The sequence below is a fragment of the Phacochoerus africanus genome, chromosome 14, assembly GCF_016906955.1.
Source record: "Phacochoerus africanus isolate WHEZ1 chromosome 14, ROS_Pafr_v1, whole genome shotgun sequence".
NCBI lineage: Eukaryota > Metazoa > Chordata > Mammalia > Artiodactyla > Suidae > Phacochoerus > Phacochoerus africanus.
In genome coordinates this window covers 44,871,520-44,885,372 of record NC_062557.1, presented here as the reverse complement: position 1 = coordinate 44,885,372, position 13,853 = coordinate 44,871,520, and the positions used below count along the sequence as shown (strand labels likewise).

Here is a 13,853-nt window from a genome sequence, read left to right as displayed (position 1 = left end):
AGGAACCAAGTACTATATGAAAAAACCAGACAGGCCCAGAGAAGGCAAGAGAAGCCTAAGGTCACACAGCCTGTCCATGGTAAATCTACCTCCATGTTGGAGTCAGGGCTCTGAGAAGCCCTCACCAGGCTCCTCGGCTTTCACAGCTAAGAACACTCTAGTGACCTCCAGGGGAGAGTGACCCCACCTCAGCATTAAGGATCAGGGCAGCTCCCCCAGTCCATCTCCTCTCACGTGTAGTTAACAAAAGTAGCCATAGGGCAAAGGTCACAAGGTCAGGGAGGTCACTTTGGCCCTGTTACATAGAGCGAGTCTTCCTCTGACCAAAGACCATAGAATCTTAGGGCTACCAGCCTACTTAGAATCTTAGTAGCTGCCGGCCTACACCACAGCCACAGCAACATGGGGTCTAAGCTGCATCTGCACCCTACCCACTGAGTGAGGCCAGGGATCAAATCCACGTCCTCATGGATACTAGTCGGGTTCGCTACTGCTGAGCCGCAACAGGAACTCCTGCCCCTCCCTTTCCTTCCAGCCTGCTCCAGGGGTGGGCACTGGTCCTACTGACCCCACCTCCAAGGCCAGCCCCTTTCTCTCTCCCAACCCTGACTCCAGGCCCCAGCTCCTGTGCCACCTGCCCCAGCCCCAGGAACTGTGGGCAGGCAGGGCTAGAGCCCCTGGATCCCCAGGGCCAGCAGGCCGCAGGGGGGAATGCAGGGCTGCAGGGGAAGGCATAGAGCACAGCAGGTGACGCTGTAGCAGAGGCCTCATTAATCACCTCTCCAGCCCCCAGCTCTGCAGTGGTGAGACCATATTAGATTTTAAATTGGAAAGCGGAGAATGTGGCGGTTAGCTGGGAGCTCCCTCTACCCTGGGTCCCTGGTCACAGCCTCGTGGGCGGGGGGAGGCAGTGGGGAGGAGAGGGCAGCAGCCCAGAGCCCTGTCCCCTCTTCCCCGACACACCCAGAGCCTGAGGGGTTGTCCAGGCCACTGGCTCTGGGAAGGGTCAAGTCGGGGTCCAAAAAGGGGACAGAGTAAAAAGGACGGAGCACAGTAGCCACCTTGGGGAGAAGAGCATCCCTTCTAGAAGGTGGGGCCTTTCCAGGCTTGAGGACTGTGAAGCCAGGTTCCAAGGTGTGTCTGTGGGCAAAGACAAATGGTAATGACTTATGGCTCGTGTGCGTGTGCATGTGTGTGTTTGGGTAACTACATACACCCATGCGCAGACACATGCACGCAATCATGTGTACGCACAGGCCCACATACGGACCTGCCCGCACATGTTCATATGAAGCAACTCTGTGGTACAAACTTGAGCCCAGGCTGTGGAATAGGCAGACCCAGTTCAGACCCCTTATTTTCCTCCTGTCTGAACTAGGATGATTCACTTTGCCTCTCAGCCTCAGTTCCTTCATATATAAAGTATAAAATATTGATTTCAGGCATAAAAGGCAGTTCTCTTGCGTGGAAGACAGCCCCCTAGGGAATCCATGCCTGACCCATGGACGGTGCTAGGTAAATGTGAGGCCCTCCCCTAGCCCCAAGGCCAAGCAGCTATTCTAGGGCTGCCCCAGAAACCTTAGGGTAGTTGCCAGGCCAGGCTCCCTGCCCCTGTGCACCTGACTGGGCAGGAAGGTAGGGGCAGGTCAGCTGAGCACCGCAGACACGAAGCATTCACAGATCCTGGCCCCATTGTGGGCCAGATCACTGGGGACCAAGCATACCTGGCTACCCTCCATCCATAAAGTACTCCTACACCGGCTCTGCCTGAGCTCCTAAAATTGCCTATTGAACACCCACCCCTCAGAACACAAGTGCTCAGCCATCACTGGGAGACAAACATCATGGGTGGTGGCACCCATCCTCCCTAGGGAGTGAGTGGCTGACAGGCTCAACTCTCCTGAGGCCCTTAGGAAAAAGCCTAAAGAAGTCCAGGGCTCCTTGTCATCTCTCCTGACCCAACCCCAGGCCCCTGTTTTCCCAGGCCCAAAGGAGGGAAAGAGACACTGTCACCCCATGTTAATCTTTTTCAGGACCCCCCACTCTAGGATCTTCCCGTCTGAGCAGTGAATACTGCTGGGGTTGAAGAGGTCAGTTTAAGGAGCCGCACTTTCCATCATGGTAGCCACTAACCACATGTGGCTAAATGTAAATTCGTGAACATGAAGTCAAATTCAAAATTCAGTGTCTCAGGCTCACTAGCCATGTGTGGCTATAGACTACCGTGTTGGACATGTAGATACAAAACATTTCCATCGTCACAGAAAGTTCTATTAGATAGCACTGCTCGAGGGCTGCATGGCCTTTGTGTTTGGATCTGACACATCCAAACTGGTAACTTGGGAACTGCCCTCTCCTAGGTCCCAGTTTCTTTATCTATGAAAGTTCACGTCAGAATTATTGTGAGGGGTTGAGTGAGTGAATTCTAGTAAAGCATTTAGAATGGTGCTAGGCGTGTAGCAAATTCTCAGTAAACAGTAGTGTTCAGTGTTTTTATCCTCAGGGCCCTTTGTGGTTTATCTGATCCTGGGCTGTGAGAGCTGGCAGAGTCCTTAGATACTTTTTCCATGTTACTGATAGGGAAATGGGGGCTCAGGTTGGGCAGCGATCTGTGCAGAGGGATCTAGTCTGTTAGGGGCAGGACCAGGACTGGCGGGCTGACTTCAGGCTATTGCCTGCTACACCCACCCATACTCCCTCCATTTGCCAAGAAGACCCAACCCCTGGAGATGCCAAAGCCCAGGGCTACCCATCCACCCCCAGCTTAGCATAGTGGAGGAGGTAGCCACTGCTGGCAGCTCAGGAAGCGGTGTGCTTTCTGTCCCTGGAGGTATGTCCACAGATGGCCAACAGCCTCAAAGTTTTGGAGGGTTCAATCTTCAGAGCAGTTGGGTCAGATACTCTTCAAACCCCAACATCTTGAGTACCAGCCCTGCTCCAAGTCTGCGATGTGACCTGGGAAGCCCCTCTGGATTCCATTTCCTCCTGTGTAAATGAGGGAGGGAGGTGACATCCACAGTTTATAAGGGCTCAGATAGTGGGGTCTAGCCAATTCCTCACCTGGGGCCCAGCCAAGAGAAGGCACCCACCCCAATCTGTATCTGCATGCCAGATTTGACTGAACTGCCAGGGACTGGCCAAGAGAGGGCGGTAAGAGGGTGTGGTGGGGGTGGTCAGTGGCAGGGGAAGAGAGGGAGTCTGGGTTGGGGGTCATCAGCTTTTTCTGGCAGACACTCTTCATCAGCTGCCAGTAGGGGCTGTTCTGGGGCACTGCCAAGGGCTGGCTGCCCATCTTCTCTCTTCAGGACACAACCCTGCCCACCCCTGCTGGCCAAGGGCCAAGCACTTTGGGGAGCAGGGAGCCTCCTGAGTGTACAGACGGGCAGAATCCTGGTTTGGAAACTGTTACCTGAGCCCACTCTTCACTGCGTCTGGCACACCAGGGGTCAGAATTTGAGGGGAGAGATGTGGGAAGAAAGATGCCTTTGCTACCTGTACATGTGCTGAGGGCCCATCAACAAGTCACCCTAGGAGGAGAGAGCTATTGTCACCCACTGGGCCAGGCAGGGATGTCTCCTCAGACGGGGCATTGGAGCTGGGCCTGGTAGGAAGGAGAAGGTTTGAAGAGACAAAGAAGTGGGCAAATGAGGTTCTGGCAGAACAGTTCCCATTTGAGTGTATCTCTGTGCCCACTCCAACCACTGCCCCTCCAGGACACCGCCAGAACTTCCTTCCCCATCATCCCGAGCTTCAGGGCTCCCAGCATGAAGGCCCTAGGATAGTGGTGGCCAAGCTGGTGGGGAGATAGGAGGTATGGCTGAGGGCCAGTGGGGAACAGTAGACAAAGCTGAGCTGTGGAGCTGCTGAGCTCTCAGTTCTAGTCCCAGGCTTGCCACACAGTGGCTGTGGGACCTTGGGCAACTTACTTAACTATTCTGGGCATGTGTCTTTATCTCTGGGGAGGAAAAGAGATTACATGTGAAGGTGCTGAGTGCATGGTCAGCATATGAGCACTGAATAATGGCAGCTGCCTGGCCCCAAACCATAGGAGGCAGAACACATCCATAATCTTAGAGAAGCCACACTCCAGCCCTGGGCCTCACTTTCCCCATCTGTTGTTTAGGGCTTATGCCTTTCTGTTAATACAAGTAGTCAGACCTACTCGTTAGAGGGACACTGTGGGGTAATTATTTCAGTAGTACATGGAATCGGGCCTCAGTGGCCCTATGTGGCCCTGCCAGCCTCTAGTTGGGGACTCTCAGTTCAGGAAACAGGCCTGGGTCCAGTGGAACTGTCATTGTGGAGACCAAGCTCTGGCTCTGGGTGGCCCGGGTGCTCTTACTCCAGGGACCTCTCTTCCTTCCCTGGGGCTCTGGGATAATGGGGGTCTCCAGGGGCCAGGCCCTCACTAATCCTCTATTAAAACTTGAAAGAGGCCAGAGAACCTCAGAATAAACTCATTAGTTTTTATGGAATTATAAATGGATCCCATTAAATTCTCATTCTCCCTGTGCTGGGCCAGCTGAACCTAGAGAACCCCAAGGGGTAGGCTCCCTGCCCACTGTATCCCCCAGGCTCCCCCACACCCACCTGAAGTCATGCTCCCCTCAGCTGAAAGCCTGACCTGTCTGAACACTCTGGGGCCCCTTGCCAGTGCCTGCTTCTGCCCTTGCAGAAGATGGGGTGGGGTTGGTAGATGGGAGCGCAGGCCTGTCTCTAGAGGGCCTTCACCAAAACCAGGGTATCTCCGCTCCATGGAGGAAGAAACAAAGGCTGGAGTGGGCCAACTCACACAGGTAGTGAGACATAGGTGGGGCATTGGAACCTGAGGTTTTTCTATTTGGAGCAAAAAGATCTGCAGAAACAACAGCACTAAGCATGCAGCCCAGCTGGCCCTGAGGGGCATCTGGAATCCTTGTCTGGTACCGCAGTTCCCCCAGGCAGGGACACTGGGTAAGACCACCACCCTCCACCACTGCCTCCACACAGCAATTCCAGCTCCACAGCCCACAGCACTGTGACCTGGGCAACCTCCTGGGCCTCACAGAGCCTGTTTCCCCACCTGTCGGCCAGGGTCATAACACCTACCCAGCTGGATGCTAGGAAGAAGAGTCCCCAGTCCTTCTGCTTTCCCTAAACAGAGGCTGGACACCCACGCCCCCGGTCCAGATCCAGATCTGCAGGGGGGAGCACGTGGGGCCCCGTCTCTACCCTCGCCCAGCTGGGCCCTGGGGAGGACGCGGGCGGGGCAAGCGCCTCTCCCGGGGAGGCCCTGGCAGAGGCTGAGGAGAGGGGGCCTCCAATCCCAAGAGGGGCCACAGGGGGGCGGCGCGGGCCGGGAGGCGGGAGCGGGAGAGAATCCACCGGGGAGGCATCCTGAATGGCTCATTAGTGCCGATGAAAGCCTTTTTTCATTTCGTCTAAATACTTTAAACAGGGCTCCCTCCGATGTCTATTTGCATAGCTTAAGAGCTAATGCGGGGGGAGGGCCCAGGCGGCGGCGGGCCACACCAGGGCCGGGGGCTGCCGGGGAAGCTCCGCGCCTCCTCCGCGGTGGGAACGGGGCGGGCGCCTGAGGGGTGTTTCCCAGCCCCAGCCCCGCGGGAGGGGAGGAGGGAGAGGCCGTCCAGGGAGTGCATTCCTGGGTTCAGGCACCAGGTGGACTGGACAGGTTGGGATCACGGGGCAGTGTCTTGCTATGTCCCCTACATGTATGCCGGCCTTTGTGCGGTGTGGTGCCGTGTCGTCCTCGTTTTACAGATGGGGTCGCTTACACATACACTCTGCTACACAACAGGGAACACTGTTCCCCAGAAAGAAAAGGTCTCACCAGGACCAGCCTCCCCCAACCCTAGAGACCTGTTTTGCCCCAGCAGGGGCCACCTGCTCAGAGCGTGGTCTCTCCCTCCGTAGTCCCACCTCCCTCAAAAAATCCCTACTGTTTGGAACATTAAGATCCTCATAAAACCCCTCCAAAATGCCGTTTTTACAGCTGGTGACACAAAGGACACAGGTGATTTGCCCAGGCTCACTTGACATTTAAGTGGCAGAGCTGACATCTGAACTTTAGTGTATGTGTTACTCGGTGCCCCTACCCTGCTGATCAATGTCATTGGCCTCTGGTTTGAGTCCCAGGCTCAGGTGCACTTTGGGCATGGAATGGGGGCTCCCTGCGTCCCAGCCAGAAGGCTGCCTGACGGCCCAGGTTGGCCCAGCTTGGACTCGGCTCAGGTCCCAAATGCCAGAAACTCTGGTCCCAGCTCCACTTCTAACCTGCACCAGACCTTGGACAAGTCCATTCCTCCCTCTGAGCCTTAGAGAGTGCTCTCTGCCGGGTAGCACCAGCGTCCTCTTCCTGTGAGGCAGGCTAGTGTCCTGAAAAGACTAAGGCTTTGTAAACCAGGTCAGTGAGTTCAAATCCCAGCTGCACCACTGAGCGACTGGGCAGGTCCTCACCTTACCTCTCCAGGTTTCAGGTTTTCTGTAATGTGGGAGTAAGAGTCCCACCTCACAGACTTAGAGTGTTGATTAAATAATCCAGAATCTGGGAATGGCCTGATTCAGTGTCTGGCACACATTAAGGTGCCTGATGAGGCTGGGCATCTGGGTCCTTGCTACCGCCTGCTGCTGTCCCCTTTGTCAGTCTTTACACCTTTGTAGTCAGTCAGGCCAAGCAGAGAGAACCTCAGGAACCTGGGTGAGGGAGTCACAGGGCCCCAGGCTTCCATCAGAATCAACCAGGGTGTCTGAAGATGCCCTCTCCCTAGAAATGGCTTGTCTCCCAGAGATTATCTTACCCTCTCTGACAGTGGGTATCACCCTCCGGGACCAAGTGGCAGCTGATTGTGGAATCAATTTGCTCGTTTGATATGCTATCTTGATCCCATTTAACCAAGTGCTCGGTCCCCCCAGATAACACAATCAGTGCAATCGACAGTGACGGGAGGTGCCCATTAGCTCTGCTCCATTACCCAGCACCTACCTGGCAGTCAGTGGGAGGAGCTGTGCCCACTGTGGTCCCTCCCTGAGACAGGCACTCCTCTCCCAATGAAGTCTCCCACAGGGGCCAAGGCTATGTCTCTTCTCGGGCAATCCCGGAAGGGGACACTGGAACCCTAAGGCTCCAGCTTATGTGATGAGAAAGGCTCTTCTTCCTTGAAGCATGTTAAGATCAGTCTCAGGTAACCTGGAAAAGACCATGTGACTGACATCTGGGGCTGGACAAAGAGAGTAGCCCTGTCCTGACATGTCACAGGCACTCCCTGGGCCCTCTGTCACTGAATCAGATGAAAGACAGAGGACACTGGCAGACCATCTGCTCCAGGGGGTATGGGCCTGGCTGGGCATCTAGTTTGGGCAGTGTTGTCAGTGTCTGGCACAGAATGCCAAGACACAGATGGACAGCTTTAGTGAGCCTCTCAGGAGATAGGGGTTGGTCCTGGTTTCTCAGGGTTTTGGGGCACCAAAGCCCCTCTGACCTGCATCCACCTCCCCCACCTCAGTTTCCTCCCTCCTCCCAATTGTCTAACACATCAGAGCTGCCATGGTCTCCTGAACAGAATGTAGGCCATCTGCCGCTTCCTCGTGCCTGCCAATCCATGGGGTGGGTGTGAGCCTGTAGAATGACAGCCCCGCCATCAGACGTGCGGAGGAACTGACGTTTTCCTTGCAAACTCGGTTATTTCGTCCTGGCTGTGTTTCGCTTCAAGTCCTCATGCAGCCATTTTGAGAGCTGTTAGTCTCAGAATATCCTCCCAGCCTTCTCAAAACTGGCAAAATGCTATGAGAAGTAAATCTGGAGCCAGCATCCATTGACCTTTTTCTGGCAGTAAAGGATCTGGGGAGCCTAGGGGGCCACAGGCAGACTGTGCATCATCTCTCCAGCTATGTGGTTAAATAAGTCAATACAATCAATAGCAGAGCAACCTCAGACCAGTTACAGCAAATACGTTTCTTCTTCCGTAGCCTATCTAATCAATTGGTAGTGGCTGCCTAGATAACTGTGTTGAGAAGGATTCTGAAGTCTCATGTGGCCTCAAGAAATAACCAAAATTGGTTAACAGTGTCTACCATGGATTGCAGGCGTGGGTGGGTAGCATGCCAGGTGATCATTCTATCACTGCTTTGGACCCTGCCCTAGATGGACCCTGGCTTGTGTCAAAAGAAAGATAAGGGGATTTCAGAGAGACACAGCAAATGGGAATTGGAAGCAACATTATATCAGTTAATCCTGTAAAAGAAATTCCATTTTAGTTCCCACTATGGCACAATGGAATCCGCAGCGTCCTAGAGTGGTGGGACACAGGTTGGCTCCCCTGGCACAGTGGCTGTTGCTGCAGCTGCACTGTAGGTTGAAATGCAGTTCGGATCTGATCCCTGGCCCGGGAACTCCATGTGCCACATGGTGGCCAAAAAAAAAAAAAGAAATTCCATTTTACATATGAGAAAAATAAGGTTCAAGGAATTTAAGTTATTTGCCCAAAGTCACACAGTCCCACAGTGATGGATATGAAGCTACATCTGCCTTACTCTATAGTTTAGCTTTTCCTACCCCACTCACATTACTGTTCTAGAAAGACAGAGAGAGAGAGAAAAGAAATATTTTCTGAGAAGTGAGAGAAATAGGGAAAAAGGGGACCCTAACAAAAATGTCATATGTCCATGAGGCAATCGAAAATAAAATCCCAAATAAATGAAGCATTTCCTGACTAACAACCAGCAGATGGGAGTTTCCATCATGGCGCAGTGGTTAACGAATCCGACTAGGAACCATGAGGTTGCAGGTTTGATCCCTGGCCTTGCTCAGTGGGTTAAGGATCCGACGTTGCTGTGAGCTGTGGTGTGGGTCCAAGACGCAGCTCAGATCCTGCGTTGCTGTGGCTCTGGTGTAGGCTGGTGGCTACAGCTCTGATTCGACCCCTAGCCTGGGTACCTCCATATTCCATGGGATCGGCTCAAAAAAACGCAAAAAGACAAAAAAAAAAAACAAAAAAAACCCAGCAGATGCATTGAGAACAGAAAGTGAATTGAATGCCTTATAATCTCAGGTAGAAAAGTCACCGTGGCAGGGGATGTGCTCTTGCTAAGGATGTCATCTCCCGTCTTCAATTGACTGGTCAGTGACTTTGAGCAAATCATCTCCTTTCTTTGGCCTTGTTTCTCATTTAGTAAAATAAGGCCTTTGAGCTACATTAGGGATGGCAAACATTTATTTGTCTTGTAGGTCTGAGGTATCAGGCATGGCTACCTAGAGTGCTGTGTTAAGAAGGATTCTGAGGCCAAATCTGAGAACAGCCAGAAAATAGTGCAGTGATAGATTAGTAATGTCCACCTTTGGTGTCGGAGGGGAAAGGATCTCATGTGCCATCCTTGCAGTATGTGATACCACCTCAGCCCAGCTCTAAAACTCTACAGCGCCGTGATTCTCAACAGTGAGGACACTCCCCAAGGTTCTCTGTCGAAAGAGAGATGGATCTCCTGCTGCCTCAGCTGAATGTGATGCTCCTCACTGTGGGGCAGGGGGAGAACCTCTGATCATCTGTTATTATTTCAGGACTTTCCTCAGAGGCCCCAACAGTCGGGAAAGAGAAGGCCCCAGGCCTGGAGGAGATGGATGAGGAGCTGACAGTGGCCCCCACACCTGAACAGCCAGAACGAGGTGTCCACTTCGTCACAACAGCCCCTACCCTGAAGCTGCTTAACCACCACCCCCTGCTCGAGGAATTCCTACAAGAGGGGCTGGAGAAGGGCGAGGCGGCGCTGAGACCAGCAGTGCCGTTCCAGCCTGACCCACCTACATCATACACCTCAAGTCCCCTTTCCCGCCTGGCCAACCAGGACAACCGCCCTGTCTTCACCAGCCCCACACCAGCCATGGCTGCAATACCTACTCAGCCCCAGTCCAGGGAAGGACCCTGGAGCCTGGAGTCAGAGCCTCCTGAACTTCGTATCGCAGCTCCCCTACCTCCAGGGCCCAGCATAGCAGTGCCCACCTCCGGCCCAGGGGAGAAGCCCAGTACTACACCCCCTAGCAGAGCATGGACCCCAACCCAAGAGGGTCCTGGAGACATAGGCAGGCCATGGGCTCCAGAGGTCATGGCACAGACCACAGGGCTCGGGATGGAGGGGACCATCGCCACCTCTACAGCTTCCGGGGACGACGAGGAGACCACCGCCACCACCACCACCACCATCACCACAGTCCAGCCACCAGGTCAGCTACTTGCTGGCTTACAGATCTAGAAATGGGGAGGGGGGTGCACTGTGGGGCCCCTGTATTCCTCTCCCTGTCACTGTGCTGGCCTGTCTTGCCCTTTGGCGCCAAGGCCTAGCCTGCAGGAAGCATGTGGATTGGAACCAGATAGACCCAGGTTCAAATCCTGATTGGAAACAACTACACCAGACATTAGGAACTTTATCTAACCTCCCTGAGCCTCATCTGTAAAATGGCAGTAAGAAGACCTACCTCATTGAGACACTGCAAGAATGGAGATAAGATCGCACACAGTGGGTGCTCAAGAGAAGGTAGTCCCCTGCTTTCAACAGAGTAATACATCTCCCGAGGGGCACACACACACACACACACACACACACACACAGAGAGAGATGGGTTCGCCATAATTGGACCTGAGCTGGCTTTAGCCTTATGTCTCCTCCTGCCTCCCAGGCCCTTGCAGCTGGAATTTCTCAGGCCCAGAGGGCTCTCTGGACTCCCCCTCGGCCCCCAGCTTGCTCTCTGATGTTGGCCTGGACTGTTTCTACTACATCTCCGTCTACCCTGGCTATGGTGTGGAAATCAAGGTGAGTGACCTGGATCTGGCAGGGGCAACGCTGGGGCTAGTATGTTATCTTTCCAGAAAGGTGCCAGCTGTGGAGGGAGGTGGGGATGTGCAAAGTCACCAGTTGGGGGGGTGCCTAGGGCCAGGGCTGGGTCGTGGGCATAAAACATGGTCAGATTCTGCCCCGCGCACCAGGGAATGAAGAGGCTATTGCTCCCACTCAGCAATGCCTAGGCTGCGAAGGGCTGCAGGAGGAGCAGGTGTGCCCAACCTCTTCCCCCAGGGGTTTAATCAGGAGCTCAGGAGGGCCTGAGGAGGGGGCTCTAGCCTTGGATGGGCAGGGGATTGGATAAGTGTCTGAATCCATGTGTCTGGGTGGAGAAAACTCAGGGCGGCCTGGTTGGGCCTGTGAGAGCTATGGTGCCTTGCTTGCTCTTTCCCTTCAGCAAACAGGCCTCTGGGCCAGGCCCTGTGCTGGCTCCTGGGATGGAGAGGTGGGGCAAACAGACATGGCCACACCCTAGAACCCAGCCTCCTGCCTCCTGCCTGCCTCGGCCACCTCACCCCTCCTTGGTATTAAGGCTCTCTCTCAACCGCCACACCTGAGCCTGCAGATCCTCATGAATGTCCCACAGGGTCCTCCACCTCCACATGCCTCAAACCAACTCTTCCTTCTTGTTCCCCCAAACCTGCTTGCCACCCCACTCTTGTCCTCAGAAATTGACCCCAACCAGTCAGAAAGTTGGGGCAGGGCCACCACAATGCATTGGCGTCCCTGGAGCTGAGAGGCTAGGGGCACCTTGGCCCTTCCCTCTCCCTCCTCCCCAAGTCCACCAACTCATGCCCAAGTTCTATCACCATGACACTCCCCCAAACTCAGATCTGCCTGCTGCTCCTCCTTTATCCCAGCCACCACATGGTCCAGCCTCTGTCATCCCTCCCCTGATGATGCAGTGGCTGCCTCACTTGTCACCCCACTCATGCTTGCCCCCCACTACATCCACCACTCACACCACAGTCATTTTTCTAGAATGAAATCAATCTTACCTCCCACACCTCCCCCAAGGCCCTCTAAATCAATGGCAGTCCCTCTGGGGCCATGTCTAGCCACTTCCTCCCTTGTTCTCTGCTCCTGCTTTGTACTGAACAGCTTGCAGCTAAGGGAATGGACCAAGCCCACTTTCCCCACCAGCCCAAATTGCACCTGCTTGTCCCTTTGCCAGGAAGGGTCATCCTCCTATCCCCTCCCTTCGGATTCAAACCTGGCATGGCTTTTTCTGGGAATTCTCTCCTGATCCCCAAAGCATGGGGCACCCACCATCCTAGCTCATCACTGTCTCACGTGGGTCTGTTTGTAGCTGTCCACCATCCCAGCTAGACTGTGAGCCCCTTGAGGGGTGCCTTGGAGTACAGGGCCCAGACTGGGTTCTCCATGGGTTAACTGAATGAATGGACAACTGAAAGGAGGAAGTAAGGAAGTGACATTTAATGTGAATCTGGAGACTGAATGGAAGTTGGAGACCAGACGCATTCGGTCCAGTCCAGGGAATCAGGCAGGCGGCTGAGGAGCACGGGGAAGAGGCCAGAGGAAGAGTCCAAGGAACAGGACAGCTCTGCCTATTCCCCCCTTCCCGGCCTGCTTCCCCACCCATCCCAGAGCCCCTGGATCTGAGCCTGGAGCCAGCTCACCTGTCCTGGAGCACACCCCCAGCCCTCCCCTTTGGGAATGTCAGGTCCAGGTCTCCAAGTCAGGAACCCTCTCCCACCACCGGTGGGCCCCTCCCCTTATTGCTATAACTGTTTGCTCCTTTCTGCCAAGCCCTGCGCCCCTCACTCTGGGCTGCCTGGGAGGGTAATTAGGAGCAGCCATCACCACCCCCCCAAGCCATTAGTACTCAGTGCCGCTTAATTAAGGTAATTAATATAAAATCATCACCTAATGAGTGGTGGCACCAGCTGTGGCTCACCGGGTAGAAGGCGCCAGCTGCAGGTGTGGGGAAAGGGGCTGGAGGGGGCAGATGCCAGGCTGGCTGCCCCCCCCTGCAGGCCTGGGCTGGCTCCACCTGCCCCCACTGACTCCCACTGGGCCAGGCTGGGCCCAGTCCTGGTGCTCTCCACAATGAGGCGAGATGCGGGCTCTGCCTGCCCTCGTCCTGGCCCAGGCACAAGCAGAACCCTGGGTGCTCACCCTGTCGTGTAATCCCCCATAAGCCCCAGTGTCTGTTGTCTGGTCCTGCCACATTTTTTTCATCAAACGCAAAAGCCGTTACCAGGCAACCTTGAGATGAAGACCTGCCACAGCCCTGGATTGCTGTTAGGAAATGCAGTAGGCAGATGCTGGCCCTACCCTCTACCTCACCACCATGGGGCAGAGTCCTTGGGGACCCTGTCAGCCCTGATGGCCTGAGGTGGAGTCTAAGGCCATGGCAGGGAGGGCCCCAGGGGAAGGAAAGAGTTAGCCAGGCTTGAAGCCGAATTCAAGTTCTTCTCCTTCCATGGCCACTTCTGGCAACCTGTGCTCCTATCTGGGCCTTCTGGCCTCACCACACAGGTCACTTGGGGACCTGAACAATTACTGGTGGAGTTCCCGTTGTGGCTCAGAGGTAACGAACCCAACTAGTATCCCTGAGGATGCAGGTTTGATTCCTGGCTTTGCTCAGTGGTTTTGGGATCCAGCGTTGCTGTGAGCTGTGGTGTAGGTCTCAGAGGCAGCTCGGATCCCGTGTCGCTGTGGCTGTGGTGCAGGCCAGCAGCTGTAGCTCTGTTTTGACCCCTAGCCTGGGAACTTTCATATGCCACTGTGCAGGCCTAAAAACAAAAAACAAACAAACAAACAAACAAATTTACTGGGAATTTCTGTTGTGGCTCAGCCAGATAAAGACCTAACATTGTCTCTGTGAGGATACAGGTTTGATCCCTGGCCTGGTTGAGTGGGTTAAAGATCTGGTGTTACTATAAATTATAGCATGGTCACAGATGGAGCTCGGATCCGGTGTTGCTGTGGCTATGGCTCAGGTCCCAGCTATAGCTCCTATTCGACCCCTGGCCCAGGAACTTCCATATGCCACCACTGGT

The 13,853-nt window shown here is 54.5% G+C and overlaps 1 protein-coding gene across 2 annotated transcripts in view; it reads left to right on the top strand.

Moving 5' to 3' along the window:
• Positions 1-13,853, top strand: part of SEZ6 (seizure related 6 homolog) — a 101,757-nt gene that overhangs the window by 67,111 nt on the left and 20,793 nt on the right. For both annotated transcript variants that reach the window (XM_047757858.1, XM_047757857.1), the window contains exons 3-4: positions 9,554-10,213; positions 10,667-10,800. In XM_047757858.1, coding sequence (XP_047613814.1) covers positions 9,610-10,213; positions 10,667-10,800 — 738 coding nt within the window. In that variant the 5' untranslated portion in view covers positions 9,554-9,609. The remainder of the gene's footprint in view (positions 1-9,553; positions 10,214-10,666; positions 10,801-13,853) is intronic.